Source organism: Corvus brachyrhynchos, unplaced genomic scaffold (genome assembly GCF_000691975.1).
Source record: "Corvus brachyrhynchos isolate BGI_N302 unplaced genomic scaffold, ASM69197v1 scaffold70, whole genome shotgun sequence".
NCBI lineage: Eukaryota > Metazoa > Chordata > Aves > Passeriformes > Corvidae > Corvus > Corvus brachyrhynchos.
Window position 1 is genome coordinate 2,505,441 of NW_008236217.1, and position 22,618 is coordinate 2,528,058.

Below are 22,618 nucleotides of genomic sequence, written 5' to 3' on the forward strand. Positions count from 1 at the left end.
TGTAGACTACAACAAAACAAACAAAAAAGGTAGGTTTGGGTTTTTTCTTTCTTTTAGCTCCCTTTTCCTGTCATATCAAAACTTTTTCTTCTTCTTCAAAAAGTATCACTTAATAATTTGTAACATCACAGTGTGTTGTAAAATATAAAATTAGCATATACAGAAGTTAGCATCAGGCCACTTTAATGCTGGAGCTGAAATCCTAAGGCTAAGTGATCAACAACCCAGCCTGTACAGACACATAACCCTTGTCACCCAAGGAAGCCTGGAGTTGTATTGTGCAATGATGGAAGAGAAGGGAAAGGAAGATATTCAGGTTCTCCTCATCTCATCCCTCCACCACTCGATTCATACACAACTCAGTTTATTCTCAGCTTCCATTACCAACAAAAGATTAAAAATTCAACACTGTTGCTTAAGATTCAGATCCTGTATCATCAAGACAAGTTTGGAAGAAATTTGACGGTTACTGGGAAGAGCGATAGAAATGTTTTAGAGTCGACTCTAAAACAAGCAAAAATAAAATAATCATGAATCAATGCCCTGATTGTAAGCACTGGGCTTCCATATTTACTGCAAAGCAGCTTAGGTCTTACTAGACTTTCCAGATATTAGCTGAATAGAACTAAAAACTGCCTGCATCCTAAGCAAGCTTTAGATTAAGACAAAAAGAAACAGCATTCTGTTAAAGGAACAAGAAGTTAACCAGAGACATCTGCAACTCTGTCCCTAAGATACAGAATCAACATTAACTACCTGAACATTTCCAGAATGAGACTAACGGAAATTAAATCATCATTAAGAACAGAATCAGGCCATCCTGTAACTAAGTACTCTAATAGATACAGTAACAGGTATCTGAAGCCACATACCCCTTGTTCAAAGCATTATCTCTCCACTAAAAAGAAAAAATCTGGTATAGCACAGTAACATCTATCTCCTTTCATAGGTTTTCACTTCTACGGGAAGAGAAGGCTGGAAGCTGGCAAAGGGACAGGGTGGCATTCTTCAGACCTCTTCACTGCCACTTCAGCTACCACATGCAAGAACAGGAATGATGTTTGTTTTACCCTCTGGCAGGTTTCCTAACTGTGTCAAATTCAAGTAGTTATTCAAACATACTCAATAGCAACCCTATCAAGACCTTAGAAAGCTGCAACGGTTTCTTCAGTGACAAGCACTATGAATGATGGCAGCATCAGAATGTGAGGCTGCAAACAGCTGCAGTAAAGAAAACCCAAAAGAAAACAGCTTCTCAGTAAGAGAGAGAATATAATTTTTAAGTGTTTTAGGCTAACAAAGCACTGTGTTTGATGAATGTCCCTCAATGTGTAGATGCTTTAGCTGTAATTGCATTGACACAATACAATATTCTGGAGAATGTCACCCCCCCCCCCCCATTCTGGAAGAAGTTGTTTACTTGGAAACTTCATCAAATAGATGCATACTGTGTAAATAAAATTTGCCCTTGGCCAGCTGTCTCCTGTCTGAAGAAGGGAAAGCTTATGGATCCAGAACCTAAATATAAAGAATCTGATATCCACTGAAGCCAGTGGGGTTCTCAGATGCACAGTCTATTGGCAGGCTGGAGTGGTTACATGAGCCTAAGTTGCAGGAAAAAAAATTATTTTGCTTTATAGAGGGCTAAAAAGAAAAGTTTACAGATGCTACCTTATACCTTTGTCAGCACAATAGGTACATACAACAAAACGTGAGCATATCACACCAACAGAAGAAACCAAAACAGTCTCGAAGCGACAAGAACTGCCAGACTAGATCAGACCCAGGTCCATCCAGCACTGGATCCTGCCTGCAGCACTGACAACTGGATGTTTCATCTCTTCAAAGGATGGAGAGAAAAGCCTACAGGGCAGCCTGCCAGCCTCTGCAACACTGCACCCACCTCTGGTGCTGGGAAATTCTACAGACCTCTTTCAGAAAGCTCCAGGAATTACCAGGCTGCTATGTCTTATATTTAATGCAATTATGCTATGATGAGCAATTAGAAATAAACCCTCAGACAAAAAACCCTCATACTAACTTTCAAAAAAACATTCCAGAAATAACTTTTTTAAACACAGTTAGGCAGAAGGTAAAATCAGGTACAGTAGGCAACGTGTCAAATACATGAAAGAGTAGAATAAAAAAATGCAACTAAGTATTTGCATAAAGTTTCAAAGAAAGTAAAAATCTAATGTTATTCTTTAAAAAAAAAAACTCCTATTGAATACTTCCCTCTGTACAACTGCCTTATCTCCTACATTATATCCCAGTTACTGAGCTTCACCAATGATCAAAAGCCTTTGTTTTAAAAAAAAAATTCTATAGAAGTTCTCCCCAATGCCACATCATTTGCACTGTCATCACATTCACCTCCTTTCTCCACTGTTATTAAACAAGATAATTAGCATAAAAGTCAAAAAAAGTGAGAAATAAATTCTGTTATAAGTAGAAAAAATACCTCTTGTTCAATTCAGGCATTCGTCACTCCACCCAGTTTCACAAATTTTCCTTTGGAAGCCAAACAAACCATTATTTGTTCTTATACTTAACCTGACTCTTTAGATTGCTTACTGTTTTTAAAAAAGGATTAAGATACTCAGATATTAAGATATCCTCTAGCACTGTGGCTTCTTCTCCTTTCCTAGTTTGGCTTTATTTCTAAACCAGCATCTGCTGGGGCTGAATTTGCACAGTAGGAGCCCTGGCAACTTCTCATGGCTGAGGTTAAGACAGTAAGCAAATAGCTGTTTGACAGCCCTTTTGCAGAAAGGGACCCCAAGCAGAGTATTTCTGAATGAACAAGTGCAAAACACCAGAGGACAAAATCCACCCAGAGATAGCAGTTCTGACAGATTTGTATTTCCCACTGGTGTCACCCTGGTAATTAGCACTTCCTTGTCCACTATGGTCATCCCCACAGTTTTCAGTAAGCTTGGAAGCAGCTGAGCAATAAAGGAAGAAGCCGTTTAAACACTGATCAAAACCCAAGCACGGCAAGAGAACCACCTGCACAAAGACTATGCACAGGCAGTTCAGCTCTGAACACATCATAATACTGCTAAACATATCCCAAATCCACAGGATGTTTCTCTCAAACACGTATTTAAGGCCAAATTAGGCTCCTCACCAATAGAAGGAAGCAGAATCAGTAACAGAACACCAGGTTGGAAAGTACCTCAAGGATCACCTGATCCAACCTCTCTTAGAAATGCACAGTCTAGACAAGACAGCCCAGGACCCTGCCCAGCTGAACCTTAAAGGCATCCAACATTGGGAAATGCACCACTTCCCTAAGGAGATTATTCCAATGACTAACTGTCATTGTGAAGAATTTTCCTTGCATCCAATTGGCACTCTTACTCTCTAGGAGTAATTAGTCCCCATTACTCCTTGTCTTTTCATTGATTCCTTGCAAAAAGGGACTCTCCATCTTCTTTGTAGCCACCTTTTAAATATGGGGACATGGTGACAAGGTCTGCCCCTAAGCCTTTTTTTCTAAAGGCTGAACAAACCCAGTTCTCTCAGCCTTTCCTCACATTGAAGGCTTCCAGTCCCTTTGGTCATCTTTATGGTCCTTCTCTGGAACCTCTCCAGCCTGTCCACATCTTTTTTTTGTCTAGCAGGGACCAAAACTGAACTCAGTATTCCAGGTGTGGCATGACAAGTCCTGAGTGAAGTGGGAAAAAGTTGTAAAGCAGGACAGTCGTGAACTTCATGAGAGCTGGCAGTGATGAAATATTCATTCAACTTTTTGACCTTACCCTGAGCTCCCAAGAACATTCTTTGATTGGAAATAAGCATAGCACCAGCTTCATTCTAACCTTCAAAAGAAGTCTGCAGCAGTTAGTTAATCTTGGCTGAGCAGAATATTAACATCAAGGAAGTCTCTCTATTTCTCTATTGCAAGTTGGTTTGGGTTGTTACTTTAAATCCCTTTGCATAGAAGGGATGAGTGGTATTTTTTGCGACTTTCAACTGACCTCAGTATCCTTTGCCTACTTGCTTGGAAGCCAAGATGATAGGTTTGCATGCTACACATCACTTCAAAAAAGACCTCCAGCTGTCAAGAGTCAATTGGCCTGCAGATGAGAACTGAGAAAAAAAATATCTGGTATTTCACACTGTTTTCTTGATTTTTCCAAAGGTTATCCAGTCTACTTTGGTAAAAGGAGCCTTGCTAGTTGCCTAAATGCTTTCTTTGCTTTCCCAAGGGTACTTACAAAGTTCTGCACCCCAGGTAATACTCAGCAGTATTTCTTTTAGGCAGGCATTGGAGATATTAGGAACAATGTGTGCTGTTGCATTACAAGACAGATAAATCTTGGATATTAAAAATGGACTTTAATATGATATGAAGTGTAATTTTGTAATGGATAGGGGAAAAAAATTAAGATTGTGTAAAAGAAGCATGAGAAACAAGACACTCCTTAGATCTAATAGGCATCAACTATACATACCTGAACAACCAATCATCCAAACAACTCTTTAGATCTTCCTACAGACAAAGAAATGTGAACCCTAAAGGCATCTGCCTTATGTGAAAGAAATTCAAAAACCCCTCATCGCTCTTGGCTAAGAACACCATAGCTTCTAGGATCCTGCTCCAGCAGTGGGGAAGACACACAAGCCACTGACCTGGCCCCTTCTGTTCTAGAAAGAACAGACTTGGGGAAGCGTAGAGAAGGCCAGGCAGCACACTGGACTCTAGATCCAGGAATTGGGAGCACAGAAGTTCACTTTTCTAATGGAAATAGAGGAAAGGTTGCCTCTTAGGAAAGGAAGAGCCAGGAGTGTTTAGAATCAAGGAGGGTACACTTCCCTGAAGAACTGATTTTCCATCCCTCCTAACTTCAGAAATCAAAATTGATTTTGTAAGCCAACATTCTCTTTCCTATTAGTTGCTCTTATCAGCATTCACTCTGAACAATTAGAGACATTCATAAGGAGGTTTCTATTAAGGAATCATACGTTATAAAATTAAAGCAGGAAAAGAAAGGGCTTCTAGACAAATTAAAATCAGGCACAGCATGCAAAGCAAACTTGGCCCCTGACATCAGCGGGACAGGAGAAACGATGCTGTTGCTCGCACTCAAGGGAGGCCAGGAAATGGGGTGAACCTCACTAATAGCACAGTCCCTACAGGAGCATACATGGGGGGGGTTACAAGAAACCTCTCAGCACAGGCCTGTTAAAGTCAAAGTTCAAGTTTGCTTCCTTCAAGCTACAGCCCACAAGATGCTTGTCCAGCAGAACGAGACCAGCTACATTATCCCCTTGAAGGATTCCAGCCCTCACATGACTTACACTTTTTGCAGTCAGCATAGAACTGAGCTCTGGCTTGAATAGGAACTGAATTCATTGTTTTTTCCTCATCTGAGCAAAAGCAGCACTTTTCAGGACACTTTAACAAGCCAAAAAAGCTTCATTTCACATTTTTTGACATAATATTTTTTTTCCTACATTCAACAAACAAGTGTGTCACAAGTAAAGAAAGTAAGTCAAATACAGCTCAGCTGCTTTGCTGCCCACACTGTTCCCAAGTAACTCCCATCTGTTTGCACTGGTGAGGCATCAGCCATTCACACACAGACAGGCAGCCTTGCCTTCTCCTTGCTTGATCGAAAAGGAAAGGATTTCTTGTCTTTTTTTTTTTTTTTTTTTTTCCCCTGAGAGAAGAAATAACAATGGAATAATTTTAGCATGTAAGGTTGCCCCTATATATTCAGCCTGAGTGGGTCAGTCAATACAACAGCTATAAGTAGGAAGAGCTTAAATATTTTGAAAGCAGGAGCAGGGCAGAGAGAAACACCTCTTGTATACAGTCAGGCATGTTCACTCAACAAGCAAAGTGGCAACAGTGCATGACATGGGGAGTAAAGATTATTTGTTTCTCTGCCAGATTTCTCTCCTTCTTACTTGGAACTTCATGATCATTTTCAAAAACATTCCAAAAAAAAAGTAAAACCCATTTAAATGAAATAACAGCATCCTGTGTATTCCTCAGAATAAGTCCTGGGAGTTACAGGTCTAGAAATAAGCACCTGAGACAGGAAATACAAAACTGCACAAAACTCAGACTTCTCTACAGGCAGACAGGAACAGATTTGTGATGGCAGAATAATTATATCAGAAAACCATTCTAGTAGCAGTGCTTCTGCCGGCACAGAGCTCTGAAACAGAATTAAATAGAATTAAATTTTAATTCTGAAGTAATTCTACTTCGGACTCCCTCCCTTCCCCCCCCCCGCCATACTTCTTGTTTTTATCCTCCTCAGCCATCTTCAACATTTCCTTCCCTGGAAGATCTTGTCATTTTATACAATATTATGATTTTTTTTTTTTTTTTTTTTTAATACATACATGCTGAGTCTTCTTACCCTAGGTTCTGCAAGGCAAGTGACATAACCTGACCAGAACCTTTGTTCAGAACTCCTCACTATTTGAAAATATTATTATTAGACAGCACCAGAATAACCAGTTGTTGAAGCCTGCCCGTGAATGGGACTATTTTAGCTCTTGCTCAAAAGTGTTTTCTCCACCACATAAAGGTCATAAGAAAAATATTTCAAACCAACGCCCCTGCACTTCAATATGAATTTGAGTTTCATTTTAATTACTGCTGTGCACTTAGAAGAGCTGAGCTTTTTGTTTTATTCCTTTTGTTTGTTCTTAGAAAGGCCAGGACAGCAGATTCTCTATGAACATGGGCAACAAAGCATGGCATTTGGCCTGTGAAGAGCGAGCAGCAGCTACTGCTCATACACATTTGAAGGAGGTCAGAATCAGTGTAGCTTCCTTAAGATACCAGGGCTACTGTGTCAAATCGGTAAACTCAAGACCTCAGCAGAACTACTAATGGGCTATTGAGCTTTCTGCTTACAGTTCACCAGTTTGACTCTTGCTCAGATTAAGGATTGAGAAATCAGTTCCCCTTGAGTGGTATTTGATGATCAAGACTTTTCAGCAATAACCCTACTAGTGGGCTTTGCACTGTGTTACGGGGTACAGCAGTAATCTTTTCTCTCTGCATTCGTATGTGCTCGTAATTAAGAGAGCCATTTAATTTTAAATGACTCCCACTGAGAAAGTTCTTGCTGTCACTCAGGATTCAGACTGAAAAGAGCCCAGCTTCAGCCCAGTGCAGAGCTGCAGCCAAAAGTCAAGCCATTACATCATATGCCTTATTTACCAAAAATGAAAAATACATGAGAGCACTTAACACGCTTTTGATAACACAAGAAAAATTAACTTATAGGTTGTATTGCTTGGCAGGGGTTTTAAACATACATTTCACTTTAAAACTATAGAAGTCTTAGGACCAAAAATAATTTGCTTCAGAAACAGATAAAGTAGAATTAAGTTCCAGAATCAAGCTGATATTCACAACCCTACTCATATGCCTTTTTTTTGTCATTATTTATTTCAAATTATGCACAACTCTAGAAGTGACAGATCACTGGTGTGACTGCATGGTTGATCTTCACCACTATAAGGAAAACTAAAGAAAAAAATAAAAAATAAGAAAAATCACACCATTTAGTGACACCAGCTTTTCCACCTGTGCTTTCAGAAGACTTTTGCTATTAAAAATTCCTCCAGAAGTCTCTAAAAATATTTTCTATTCCAGCAACATTTGTTTTACTGCTATTGGTATGCACAATGGGAAATTCCACACTACTTTTGAATTTTCAATTTTCTAATACGTGATCAGTATTTCTTTTTCATGAAAAGAAACCCTTCCTAGATGATGATTTTAGTTATCTATATGTTCCCTTGGTTATTCAGATTTAATGAAGCAGGTAAAACTGGTAATTTACTTGACATTATCAATTACCAACTACTACAAAGTACCGAACTGACAGTTTTAGAGAAGCAAATGTCATATCCTCACTGTTAAGTTTCAAAGGCAAGCATGGAGTCTACTGTTTTGTAAAGCAAAACTAGAACTGTCTTTTTCCCTCACACACATCACAGCATCACAGTATTGCCTATAGTACATTTATCACAGCACCACAAAACAGGTAGCACAAGGCTTGTCCTGCTGACTAGCAAGCCAGGACAACTAGTTGAGTTAGAACAGTAAGACAAACTTTCAGGCATGCAAACTCTTCCACACCAGTGTGTCTAAAAGCTTATCTGATTATGGTCAGACTCCTAAAGACATTGCCCTGTGACAAACCTTGTCTGGAAGTCATGGCCGTGCCAAAATCCCACACTAAGAATGAGCGTATTTAAGTCCAGAAGGTCAACACCTGTACCTACAGTTAAAGATTAATCTCATTTGCCTCACAACACAAAAGGAAGAAAACAATGAAAAATTTCCCACATATTTTGCACAGAGTTAGACAAAAAACTTACAAAACACATTTGTTCAAGAGTGCTTCTTAAATATTGAAGTTATATTGCTACTCCTGTCAAATTCAAGATGTCTCCTGTGTGTTCTCACTCAGTGTAGCTCAAGTACACCAGCTTCTCAGAACACATCAGTTAGTACCTCTTTGCACCATGCCCCTTGAAAGTTTCTTCAGGCAAGAGGTAGAAACTGAAATGTCTGAAATTTAGATATTGCAATTCCTGATCTTAGAACAGCCTATTCCAAGCTTAGGCTTGGATATTAGCACAGCATAGAAACATTTTAGGTACAGCACATCATGAAAAAAATTAATCAGGTAAAAACCCACTCATTTTATTATCAGCTCTTATTCTTGATACCATTATCCTGAATGCTTCAATATATAACACACTCCCTGATGCTGGTGCAAGGCAACAGATTCTGTGTATGGTGCCACAGCACATATAAACCCAAATGGGTTTTGTTCTTTATTTCCCCTGACTGAGTTTCTCAAGAAGCTGAATGACCTCTGAAGAGCTTCTAGCAACCCCAGTGTTAAAGCCTTTTCTCCAAGATGTTATTTCTCCAGGGAATTATTAGCAGGGAGGCATACAGGGGCACTTGGCAGTGCCAGAGGCACACACAAATGAACACCCACAAATAGATCAATAGCACATTCTGCCATGATCTAAACAAAAAAGGCTGTACATCTTTACCTGTATGTGGTTCCAACATAGTGTGGGAATTATGCCTCCACATCACCCACCTTGCTTTTTTCCCAACTTTGCCATACATCAAACCAATTCAACTTACTCATTTCATTTACTTTTTCACATTCCAAAAACCCTCACAAAGATGTTCCAATTACTTTCCACACTTCAAATCAAAACCCACCAGCAATCTTGACTGGTATTAAACTGGTAGGCAAGTTTAAAGCTCACGTTACCTGACATCAGTTTGGATGCTCCTACAGTCAGCATTTCCTATAGACTCACTGAGTCTTTGTCCAACACATGCTATTGCTTAAGAATGGTAGGAATTTGAAATTTCCCCACTTGGCCATTTTTATTACAGCTTACTGCCACAACCCTATCACTGTCCTAAGAGCACTAAAGATCTCCATGAAACACCACATTTGCTACTTTTACCTTACACAATTTAATAATAAGAAAGAAACACACAGAAGTTTGCATATGCCAAAGGCAGGGCAGTGAAGCATCAGAGAGTACAGACACACCTGCAGAACTATCAACACAACATGGGCAGTTCGGCATGGACACATGGACATGAAGGACAGGAGGGAAATCTGAAGAGAAAGCAGAAGTTAATTGATTGAGGCAATCCCACTTTGCAGAGGAGTTTGGAAAGCAATGGAAGGGCTGCAGAGATCTCCAACAAAACATCCTGTTAAGGAATTTGACCAGACACCATCCAACAATCAGCAAGGAGCATTATCATTTCCCCACAGAAGACTCACACTGGAAGATTTTCATGTTTGCTTTCAAATGGTAGTCACGTTCATTCATCATCTTTTAAATCCAAATTCACACAGAAATTGCATTATCATGACATCTAGAAGTTTCTGCCCATGTCCAGTCATTTATTAAGTAGATAATAATTGAAAAGAGCAGATGTCCCCCTTCCCTTAAAATTGTTACATCTTAAGTGTAAGACAAGGGCAGCAAAATCAGTTTCTAGTTGTTGGTTGAATTAATAACCATGCTGTCTCCAGTGGTCATATTGCAAATGAAACACAATTTTCTTATCCAGTGCTAATATTTCTAAAGAGCTGGGGAAAGATAAGTCTGTCCTGAATATAAAATTTGTTTTCAAGTGCAAAGTAAGCAGATGGGCTGGCTGGGTATCAGGAGAGCCATGTCACTCACTCAGTGGGTACTGTCCAGATAGCACATCAACACTTCTCCCAAGTTACACCCATCAGAACCCAATGCTTCAAACAGCAATTCAGAAAGTAAGATCTTAAATTACCTATAGTTGCTTATTTTGTTCATATTTTTGTCATTGCTTGTTCATTTGTAAAAGACTAGCCAGGCTGTCTGGGAACAGCTTGGCTGCATCATGGACTGGGAAACAGAGCCTGACTACCCTAGGAGAGTGCCCGGCAGTGTCAGTTTTAGACAGCAGATGGCCAGGAGCAGAGAAAGCTTCCAAGCACTCTGCATGCCAAAACTTCAGCAATTTTCCTTTTGTTAAGCAGCTTCCAGAAACACAAGGAGCTGAACCTCTTCACTCTGGCCAAGATTAAAATACAAGAGCATAGCAGAATCCCATAAAATACTACCACTTCCTAAAAATATTTAGGTTGTACAGTTTAAGCAAGATACTGCATGACTGCAGTTTCTGCTCCAACATTGGCTAAGGAATTAGAGATACAGAAAACACAACTGCATTCTCAATGTGGAGGTATAACCAGACCAACAGCAAGATCTGGTTCTACCTCAAAGACACTCACTGATGTGAAACAGAACAACTGGTATAAAATAAGGATTCACATCAAAAGCGTTTCAAGAACCTGTTGAAGATGCATGTGTTTCATGTGTAATGACTAAAAAACAAGAAGTCAAAGTACCCTGAAATGCATACCAGACCTCCCTCTCATAAGCATTGATCACTGCTATTTTAGTATTAAAAGAAGTTTTTCCAGTTGTCTACCTGACAGTAAGATAAGGAAATTCATACCTTTAAATTGTGACTCCTGCTCAGTTTTGTGACTAAGAAAAAACAAACCCAACACAATAGCAACTGGATAGGCCTAACACAGATTGCATAAAAATAAACAGTGATGTTGTTACTGCTGCTTGTGGACAGAAGCCAAGATGAAGGATTTGAATAACAGCATTTTGGTCCACAGTTTCAACTAGCACCACACAAAAAATGGATATGTGCAAAAAGACTTCTATCTTTTCATTTCAGTCTGCTATCTTAGAGAAACACAGACAAGATGGTAGAGGTGCAAGGCTTGTGCTGCCTCTGTTTTGTTGCAAGGTAAATTAAGTCTAAAATATACTTCACATAAGCATTTACTATCCTTAACTATCCAGACTCTTTTGGGGAGGTTATTCGAATTCATCAGAGTAAGACAAGATAAACAAGATCTATGCCACAAGGATTTGGGGTTGAAAATTTGTACAGGCCCTTTTTTCCCCCCCATCCTCTTAACAGTTTTACAGGAAAGTTATAAAAATGAAAAATGAAACCCAGAAGACCTATCCACAGGTTTCAAGAAGCTTCTACAAGCTTGTGGTGAAACAAGGCTCTGATAGTGTGGCATAACAGAAAGCTTTATTTGCTCCATCTACCCCAAACCCATTGACAAGTCAGTGGCCTGCAACTGCAAGTTACAAGCTTGCAATAAGTCTCCTGTGTCGCAGCAGCTCTGCTCCTCCAGCATTCACCACTTTTTATTTAGCCAGCAGCCTCAGCTAGAGAGCTTCACTAAGTATACAGCTGGGTTTGAAGATTCAACTTCCAAAGGTACATGCCACACTGAAACAAGTCCAATCCAAACTGACATGTTCTTCGAGAGTTATTTCCAGATATAGCTTCTCTCAAATTTGCTGTCCTTCCTCAGACAGAAGCCAAGTTGCCTTCGTTTCTGTGTCCTGTTATAGCAGCCATCTGTCAGGCAAGCATTTTAGTTCAAAATAATAGAAGCACAGTAAAGCAGGGATTCTATCCAACCCTCATCTACAAACAGCTCTTCCAAAAAAAAAAAAATTAAAAAACAAACAAACAAAAAAGACAACAAAAAGAACAACACACCACCCACCTGCTTGAATATCAAATTGGTTCAAATGTTTAAGAGCTATGACTAGAAAGAGTACTTCAAAGTGGGAAAAATATTGCTCCAGTTTAAACTGCAAAAAGAAACTTGTAGAGGCCAAACAGGTACACATCTGGTCAGGTGTTCAGAGCTTTTGCAAAATTCAGCATTTGCAAGTACCACTGTAAGAAGTGGCAAAGGCCTTCCTCTGAGTGCCACTTAACATTTTCAACCCAAGCATTACTTAACAGGATTCTCCCTCATTTACTCTCTCTGCAGTTGTCTTAAATAGCTGGTTCAAGTGAGCAACAGCACCTCTTCTGGCGTAAACCTACCAGAGACTAACGATTACAAAGTCTTTCCTTTCCCTTCCTATTCTTGTGATTAAGTGAAAATGTGCAAAATGAGACTCAAACTCCTACACACCATAGGCTTCTGTCCCTGATGCCCTGTAGATCCTGAGACATGGAAGGGATGATTGGTATTAAGAGGTCTTAAAGAGCACAAGCAAAGAGCAAAAAATAAAGAAAAAATATGCAAACACGATTTGTCTGCAGAGGACACAGCGCCCAAGTCCATGGCAGTTCACCAATTCACATAGCTCATCCTTTGAGAACTCACCTAAAATAACTGAATGCTTACATGATGTTAAATGTATCTACAGCACGAATCCTTATTGCTGAGAGGATAAATTTTGCCACCACAGGCATAAATGTCTCTGTGTTCCTCCTATCATGCTGGACTGATGAGGAGTTGCTCTGATCTGCTCAATGACCTTCACTGAAGAACCCTAACTCTGAATTGCATGGGGGAATTAGCATTCCCTACCAGTTGCAAGCAATGCATCTGCAAAGGAAAAATTTCTGTAAAAAATAATTATAATAATTTAAAATAATCAGTAGTTCTGAGGAAACTTTTTTCTGAGTAACAAGATGGCATGTGAGCCAGTAGTGGAGTTCAGCAGCAAGACTTGGTCCTGACAGTTACCAATCCACCTGCTTCTTGCACCAGGCAAGGCTGAGGATCTCAAGCAGCAAAGAACAGGAAAAAGGTTTTCAAATGTTTGGCCAATAGATTTGTACTGAGCAAAATACACTTGCTCCCACTGCAAGCACAACTCCCACAGACACAAAATACACAGTCTCTTTTTTTTCCTCCTGTATTCAGCAGTGTGTTTAACCTTGGAGCTGTCAAGCTCCATCATGAATAATGAGCCATGACAACATTCCAAGTGATCCTTGGAGAACAGACCAATTTTTCCTATATGCTATGCAAGGCAAAATGCTTATATTCCCATGGTATAGTACCTGCTTTAAAAATATACAGTAATGTGGCCATCAGGAGGAGACCACAAGTAAATACAGGAAAATAAAAAAAAATCACTTATTTCCTGATATTTCAGCACCTAAAAACAGCAAGAGCAATAAAACCCATAACATCCTAATGGTTCCTCTTTAAAATTACACTGGGACTGAGCATATTTGTCTCACTGAATATGCATTTCACACAAGCATTTCACAGGCGAGGAACATCTGCATTTGAAACAACCCACGACAGTTACAGCATGAAGAGAGAACACCCTGCAGGTTTCACAGCACCATGACCTCTAGCACAGAAGCCCCAATGTGGGACACGGGGGTGGCCTCCAGGCCGAGCAGCCTCCAAGGCTCTCGGAACAAACACAGCCCCCACCCCACACACAGAGCACTGCCAGAAGGCGTAGGGAAAAACGTAGTTATCTGAATGACTGATTGAAGCTCCTCTACACCAACACCCTAACCATGCCAAGGCAGGTCTTTCAGAAAGCACAGCACAGGTAACCAAGCAATGGCAAGAGTCATGTTTGCTGTGCACTTCTCAAGCCCAAGGGGAGGAGGAAGACAAAGCAAAGAGATTCACCCAAAGAAAGGAAAAATTAGGAAGAACAAGCTGAAGACTTAAACAGGCATTCCCTTGTCTCTTAAACAACAATGGAGGGTTGTGGCTGCCCTTAAAAAAAATCATCCCTCATTCAGGAAATAAATGCTAATTCATTAACATTAACCTGGCACTCACCATGTTCTCTAACAGCTCGAGCAGCATGCATTTGTTCTGTGTTTCTTCAAGGGGGAAAAACAAATATATCCTTATTCCAAAACTGTTTGCAACAAGATATTTGTCCATTGCTTTGCAGGGGGAAAAGCTTGCCTTTATTTCTGTGACATGTCCTAGACTTGTTGCCACAACTGAAAACATAGTGCATCCCTTTTCCCTCTCTGTAGGGACACCACTTTACTTGTAATTCAGTTTCAGTTACTACCTCAAACTACAGGAGCTTTCAAAAAGCTCTGTAGAGCAGGAAAGCAACAATGTCAAACCTGTGATGCTTGCCTTTCCTTAAGGTGTGAAGTTTGCAGCGTCAGACAGCAGAAACCAGTTCTGAGCACTTAGAGGAGTTTCAAGTGCTAACACATCTCCCTCTCACCAAGAGGCCTTCCCTGCAAGACTAGATGACTCTTAAAGAGCTGGAGTCAGAAAACTGCTTCAGTTTCTTGACTATGGTTGAAGCTGGAGAGGAGACTACCACCAAAGCAGTAGTTACACATGATAATGTATTTATTGCCAATTTAATTTTCCCTTTGAGAGTCTAGCCACACATACCCCTCCTCCACTTGCTCTCCCTCCCCTCTACTCACCTCTTGCATGTCCAGGGCATTTTACAGCTATTCTTATCACACTAGAACTATCCTTCCCCTGCAGCACTTCCAAATGAGCAAGACCTGTGTTGTCACCATGCACAGCACTACCATCATCTCTGGTTCAAAACAGTTCTGCCCTTAACAGAGGACTCACTCTATACTCAAAGTCATTTCCCAAATTACAGGATCAGTAATTTTCTTTCTAGAATTATAGTTAAAATGTCCTCAGCCCTCCCCATGCACCATGTCCACTTCTCCCACCCTCTGATAATACACTGGGCATAAATGGCCCCACATCATGGCTCTGCACATGTAGCAATTCCATTCCCTGCTAGCAATATTTGGCAATAAGATTTCTTCAAAGAAGGCTAATTACAGATTTCACTTGAACAGAAATTGGTACTGGGCTGATTTGTAAGCTCTTTAACAAGCTTACAAACTTCATGCCAGGGAAGACTTTGTTCTCCACCAGGAGCAGCAACATAGCTCTAAAAGCAAAGGTGGAAAGCTGTGCCACTGCAAGATGAGGAAGGCAGGTCACAGCTCTGATTCTCCTTGCAGCACTGCACCTTCTCCAGGCAAGTCTTACCTTGAAGATACACTGCCTGGGTTTCACAAAAGGAAAACTAAGGAAGCCAGTTCAGCTACCATGAAAACAATGAAAAGCAGTCACAAAAGAAACCCCAGCTGATAGTTCTATCAGAAGTGGAACAAAGACCAGTATGACAGAAGCAGGTCAAGAACTCAAAAGCTAGGAATTGATAAAATTAAGGATGCCTGGTCACATGCACGCATGAAGCGTATCATTTTCTGAGAACAGTGTCAAGATGGACTTCTAGTTTTCAAAGGGATGTGAGAACCCAAGTCAAAGTCTCTCAAGCACCTCAGCATCTAGTTCCATACCAGGACAAATATTTTCTGTGTGTGTGTATGTCAGACTTCACACAGAAAACAGAAATCCCACCTGTGGATTCTCCTTACCACTCTTCCTCTCTGTGCCCACAACACCTAGTAAAATAACATTTCAGCCAGACTACTTTTCTGAGGGGAATTAATGCAAGATTCTGCAAACCACCCTCTGTGCTAACCCTGCTTGATAACTAGGGTGGAATTGAAAAGGGTAAAATGATAAAGTGATGGTCAACAGAAGGCTGGGCCTTATTTAAGGGTAGAAGACTAGTGCCCAGGAATTCTACACAAGAGCTTTCTGGGAAAGATTCAACACAAGTCATCATTTTTCCCTGTGGTCAACGACTATATGGCATCACATGGAGATGTCACACCTGATACACTGAAATACTGCTGTCAGACTGGCTGACTGCCTAGATATCCCAGCTGGAATCTGTGGTAACCATGCACACTGAGTACACAGCTGTTGGGAAGTCTCCAACTGTGAGCTCAGCCCACAGGCATTTAAAAAAGAAGAGTTATGAGTGTTACACATGTAAAGCACATGCATCAATAATGTCTATTTGACAGAGATTAAACCCATAAGTATCTACTACATCCTCAGATTTTAACATACCTAAAGGTTTTCCCCTTTAGGAGATGCCTCACTAAAGGAATGACCTGTGACAGTAGCAGGCTTTTCTCCTATATACAGGAAGGGCTTTAAGAGGCCAACACTCTTGCAAAAGCACTACACACCAACACCCTAGACACTATTAAAACACATTTTCATCATTTTGGAGACTCCTTTGGGGGCAAGAAAACAGAGTCATGGTACAACTGCAGGGCATCACACATTAATTTGGAGAGGCAAACCACAAGTCTGACCACTGCCCAATTCCTAAAAGCAGAGAATATAAAAGTGGCAGGAAAGGAGTTATCTTTTTCCACCCTTATTCTCTGAAGTGACCATGCAGATTTTAATGAAACATTTGCGGGCTCTTCCCACTGAAGATAGATCTAGCAGGAAGAATTTAACTTAGAACCTCAAGATTATCAAAATATGAGTACCTGAACACAGACTAGCACAACAGGAAACATAAGAAACCCAATGTGTGTTAAAAGATGCTCTAATTATTAATGGGCACACACACAAAGCTTATCAGAAGTGCCAAGGCATTTGAAAGAAAAAGCATTATTCAAAGATAGGTATTTGCCAGCAGCTGTATCACCACCATATTCTCTAGCTGATTTTGATTGAACTCAGTGGACTTCAACTTAATCCTACAGGACAGTATCATTCACTTCTGTAATAGCTACTGACCTTATTTTTATGAGCCCTGTTGTAGGGTCATGACTAAATGTGACAAACAGCAAATCTCACTCTGTCAGCAGCCAGTGCCTGTCCTTTCTCCTTTTGAAGCTTCCACTCATTTCTGCAGGTTTTTTTTTTTTCAGTCATGCTGCTTCAAAACAGCTGATCCAGATGGTAGGTACTTGGATTTCAACCTCCCCACATGGTGATGTGGCTCAAGAAAATAAAAACTGTTGCTACCTGCTGCTGACCTACTTTAATTTCTTTCCTGCCATACAACAGAAAAAACAATACTGTTCATTGAACTAGTTTTCCACACCTACTCACTGCTATGTAGGAAATGTAAAATAAAACTAATAGAGGAAGAAGGAAAGAAAAAAAAAGCAGCATGATCCAGTGGGGAGTAGGGAGGAGCAATTCTCACCTCTATCATAGTCATCTTCCTCTATTGCTTTTTCCTGAAGCCTCTGAAGCCGTAAGATCAAGGATTTTAACTATGCAAAGAAAAAAAAGTTAGTTATGATGAAGCTGCATTTAAAAATATGTAGGCTATTAACCTCCACATAATAGAAATTTAATGGATTACTACATCACTACAATGGCCAAATTTTGATAGTAAATCCCAGTATTTAAGCAGACAGACCTATTTGGAAGTCAGCTGAACTGCAGCTACATGAGCCAAGCATGGCTTTAGTCCAAACACATACAGAGAATAACAAATGGTATCTCTTGAAAAGCAGAGGAGATCGTGCAATCGCAGGATATTTCTCACCCTTTGAATAAATGAAAGTACGATTATTAAAGGATTCTATCAGCATGACATCTACTTCTGATCACATTGTACTCAACAGTGAGTTCCCAAGCTCATTCTGACAATTTTTTACCTGAGTTTTGCAGAGAACAAATATAAAATTTCCATATGCAAACCACATTTTATTCTGTAAATAGAAATGCAGTATGAATACTTTGGAACAGGTATACTCATGTTATGGGTCAGAAAAGAGTGTTCACATGCACCCAAAACATTTCATTAAAATACAATTTAGGTTCATCTACATAATGTTGATATTTGCATTTTTGCAATGCAAATGCTAGATGAGGGGAAAAAAGCAGAACACCAAGAATACACGAACCACATACAGAGTGCTCTCTCACATTCCAAAAGAAACTTACCATAATAAAGTCTTATTTCAAAAGTTAATGCTTCTCTTCATTAACATTAAGAGTCCAGACCAAAGTTCTAAATTTACTAAAAATTTGTAAGGCCTTTACAAGTTTTTGCTGTTAAAAGAAATTGGTTAGAAGGTAGGTTTACTCCTTTCCTCATTGCCATGACAGCCACAGCCTAACTCAGCTGCAGTTACAAGACTGGAATGTGTTTCTTATTAAAATTATGCATGACCTGTACCAAGCAAGCCACTATCAGCCCTGAAAAGGATGAGCCTGGAGAAAGAAGCAGCGTATATTCTCAAAGTCCAAAGCCTGAAAGTGCTTGGGAGAGCATTAAAATCCATACTTCAGACATCCTGCACTTACAAAAGATTGCCCTTTTCTCTGAAACTCTTTCATATTCAGTCCCCATATTTAAACTCTAAATTGCATAGAGAAAAATAGGTACAGCCAGTCAACAACTTAATAGAAGCACTCAGTTATCAAAACTGCACATCAACACACAAATCAGACAATCAACAAACAAACCTTTAAATTCAGGATATCCCTCTAAACATGGTATGTGAAAGTGGACTAGTAAGAAAAGAACTATAAAAATAAAGCTGGAAAAGTATCCAAAAATGTTTGATTAATAATAGGCTATAGGATGCATACATTCCCATTCCCTCTGCGCTTTACTTTATTTTGGTTTTCACTTCCTGAAACTCCGATCTTTTTTCTCTGAGGCTGGTGAGGAATGCAAATGATACTGAAGGGAGGAGCTCTGAATCCCCACCGTAAATTATTTTCTGTGTTTTATGCCTGACTTTTTATAGAGTTTCAAGGCAGCCTGCAGTAGGAATGATTCAAGTGACACTTTTTTCATATACATGATGTATAACAACCATCTATAGCGAGAGTACAGCTTTGCTGCTGCTGGCAGTGTTTATTCCATCATGCACCACAGTGGCAGGTCATTTAAAGTCTGCTTGGGTGCCACAGCCCAGGCACGCCCACGGCAAACTGACTGATGCTGCCACTGTAAAGTGCTTTCCATTTGCAGGCTGGCGAGATATTTGGAGCTCAACTAATCAAAGACCTGCTTCTGCTTCAGTGTGGCATGTCCTATACGTGTACCAGATGAAGATCACTTTTTAAGTCCAGACAAAGCATCATTTTAACAACTTTGGTATTGTCTCCTTTTCTCGTCTACCGTTGCCTTTGTTCCTTTCTGAAAACTTTGAGACTTCCTCATTATCATTATAATAGGAAGGTGCTTCAAATTAAACATATACGACTGGCTAAGCAAGGGCAAAGACATCTGAGGGCCCAAATCCCCAATTCTCTATTCAATGAATTAATGAATACAGAAATTAAAGATAGCAATGTTTCTTTTGTGCCTATCAAATAAGCAATACTGAAAAGAAAGAAAAATCATTTCCTATTTTGATTGTATTATATATTCCCAAATTTGCAGTGAATTAATTTCCCAAACCATCCCAGACTATGTGCACATTGCAATTCCAGGCATGAAACCAAAGAAACTGCTCCTTGTCAATGTGTGTGAAGTCTGTAAATAAGAGAACCTAGTTTGAGTTCTACACACATCATCTATGAAAAGAAAGTATTAGAGAGCATCATAAGACCAGGTCAAATGTCATGGCAAGTAAAGAAAGAATAAATATTTCTCAGCCTTCTGTCTTACCCAGACAGCAGGTTTGTGCAAAGTGTCCCCAAAGATCTGAATTTCTGAAAGGCAACCAAGAAACTCAGGCACTAGTGAGACAATTAAAATAAAATATTAAAAAAAAAAAAAACCAAAACCAAAAAACAACCCGACAAAAAAACTCCAACATAACCCCCACTACCCACACAGTGCACCTTGAACAAATTAGTGAAATCTATCGTGTCCATATTAGTCTCCAGATTACTGTTTCCTGTGTGCACAATGAAGCCAACACTTGGCTCCTTTGATCAGGCAAGCTCAGAATGGTTTCCTCCAATGCCCACCCTACTATCATAAAAATATAACACAGCTATCCTTCTTAAAGTTTCCCCACGCCTCTCCTACAAAGAACACAGTGAATTACACTGCCTGTAGATGTTGTAGGTATAAATGTGGGTATATACATATATGCAAAAAGACTTCTGACTCACCAGCCCACTACTCCTCTGGAGCGGAAGGGGAAAAGCAAAAAGGTTCAGTTCCCACATGGAGACAGGGACTTGACCCCCATTTTTCTTCATATGGGGAGAGCACCTATTAGATTACACACTACTTTCACAAAGTTGACTAATTCCTAAAAATCTTTGGCTCAACTTAAATATTTCCATTTTAAAATTTTAGTGTTGTTAAATCATGATACTTCAAGAAAAGAGTTCTTACCACACCCCAATTTTATACTACATATACCCCAAACTGCAGACAAAACAGCCACCTGTGAAAAGAAATGGTACTTACTGAAGTCAGAAACTGCTGTGTGATGTTAGAAATGAGAGGATCAAAGTTCCAGTAGAACATAGAATAGGGTACTGCAACAATATCACCTATTTTTAAAGGACCAAACAAAACCTGTTCTCTCATTTTTATCATGCAGAACACTACTGTAAAACTCTGAACAAAGGCCACAAAAGCCAGAAATATCTGAACTCCTACATAAACTTTGATTTTAGCACTATAAATAAAAATATTTTGAGGAAGAGGAATCAAAAACAAAGTGAGATTACTGACCTTTAACGTACTGCGGTTGCCAAGCAAGCAATCCTGTAGCACTGGTTCATATTTTTTCATCAAAGTATCCCAGTTATGGTCACTAAAGCTACTTTCATACCCTGAGGTGACAGAAGAGCCAGCAGATGCTGCATCTGAGGAATCTGTAGAATATGAAAATGTTGCATCTATATCCGAGAGAAAGACAGTCTCACAGTCCTGTAATTTATCATTGACTGGGCTCTCATGTTCATGCTGCAAATCCTCACTGGACCTGGAGAAGCAACACAAATCTCCCAAGTGCTCATGAGTTTGTGCCATCTCTTCTGGCTTCTGCAGATTTCCTGTGGTTTTGGGATGCAAGACGATTTCAGCTTCCTCAATAGATTTGCCTTCAACATAATTTATTTCGGAGGCCGACTTCAGGGAGAGCTGTATGAAGCTGAAACTTGAACTAAAGCTATCATGTGCACCAGCAGAATGAGAAATACCGTCTCTGTTTTGATATTCACAGTTGTTATTCACTTCTGTCTGATCCAAAGCATACATGTTTGAGGGCTTGCTCACTTTAGTGCTGTGGCTTTTCTGCCATGTACAGCACACGGCAGAAGCATCTCCTTTGCCTGTTGTGGCAGCAGGGCAAACCCCTATCCCCGTGCTATCTGACCGCGGACTATTGCAACATGAAAGATTTTCGTGGCATCCTGGCGTATTTCCCGTCGTGGCCAGTGGTGTTACCCCATTAGCAGGAGGTACGGCACTACTCACTGCACTACAGCGCAGGAATTCCACGCTATTTTGGCACTGCCTGCGCCGAGCGCAGTTCTCAGAGCCTCCACAGTGCTGCCTGCTGTGCTGGAGCTCTGCTGGGCTGAAGCCTGTGCAGGCACCCAGGGACTGAAACTCGATCTGTCGCTGAGCTTCTGGCCTCATGTATCCAGGTCTTTTTGCCAGCTTCTTTTTACGAAGAGAGCCCACCGGCATTAATTGCTGGCGATCATCTGTAGGGGGGAGAAAAAGTCAGTGTTTCTGCAGTTTTCCAGGCTTAACATACTGTAGCATCTGAAAATAGTTGTTTCTGAAATTTCAAGCAGCACATCGTTTTCAATTTCAACAAAACACAGACACTGCCCATACTGCAGATAGAGAACACTGTGTATTCATTCACTTTCTAAAGACTTCGCACCTGTTTTTAAGTGAACTCACTAACAAGCTCCTCCATCAGGACACAAACCTGGGTACAATGAATCATCATCTTCCCTATTCACAATATCACTCTGCTTTTCCATTCGCAACTTGCTTAGCAGCACACTGAAGCAAAAACTTGCTTTAAGTTTCTCTGATCCAAAATGATTTCAGACTTACAAGCACATCTAAGATAGGACTGAATCTGCATCCAAAAAGGTGAGAACCACGATCACAAAGAAATTTTGTTCATAACCTTGTTGTTGCCGTGTGTTCAATTGCTTGTGTTCATCTCCATGTTTTAACACCCTGAGCAGCAAGTGGTTCAGGTTCTGCTGCCATAACAGAAGCAACTGTAACACCCTGTGGTTGCAGATGTTGGTCTAATGAGATATTGTACAAGTTGTCATTTAGATTTATGGTTCTACCTATTGTCCGAAATGTAAAGTTAAAGCTTTGCATGAAGAACCACCAATCCTAGAAAACTAGTAATTCGCAGCATTACTGAAGTATTAATATCATTATCAAGCAGCTTCTGCTCAGTAACTTATTATTTCCTTATACATACCTTGCT

The 22,618-nt window shown here is 40.1% G+C and overlaps 1 protein-coding gene across 2 annotated transcripts in view; it reads right to left on the bottom strand.

The window, feature by feature from the left end:
- DISC1 (disrupted in schizophrenia 1) overlaps positions 1-21,860 on the bottom strand; it is a 173,725-nt gene extending 151,865 nt beyond the window's left edge. For both annotated transcript variants that reach the window (XR_001865580.1, XM_017745360.1), the window contains exons 1-2: positions 20,881-21,860; positions 17,425-17,494 (exon numbers count right to left, since the gene is read on the bottom strand). Coding sequence is in view for 1 of the 2 variants with exons in the window: in XM_017745360.1 (XP_017600849.1) it covers positions 17,425-17,494; positions 20,881-21,843 (1,033 nt within the window). In the remaining variant the exon portion in view is untranslated. The remainder of the gene's footprint in view (positions 1-17,424; positions 17,495-20,880) is intronic.
- Positions 21,861-22,618: the final 758 nt, after the last annotated feature.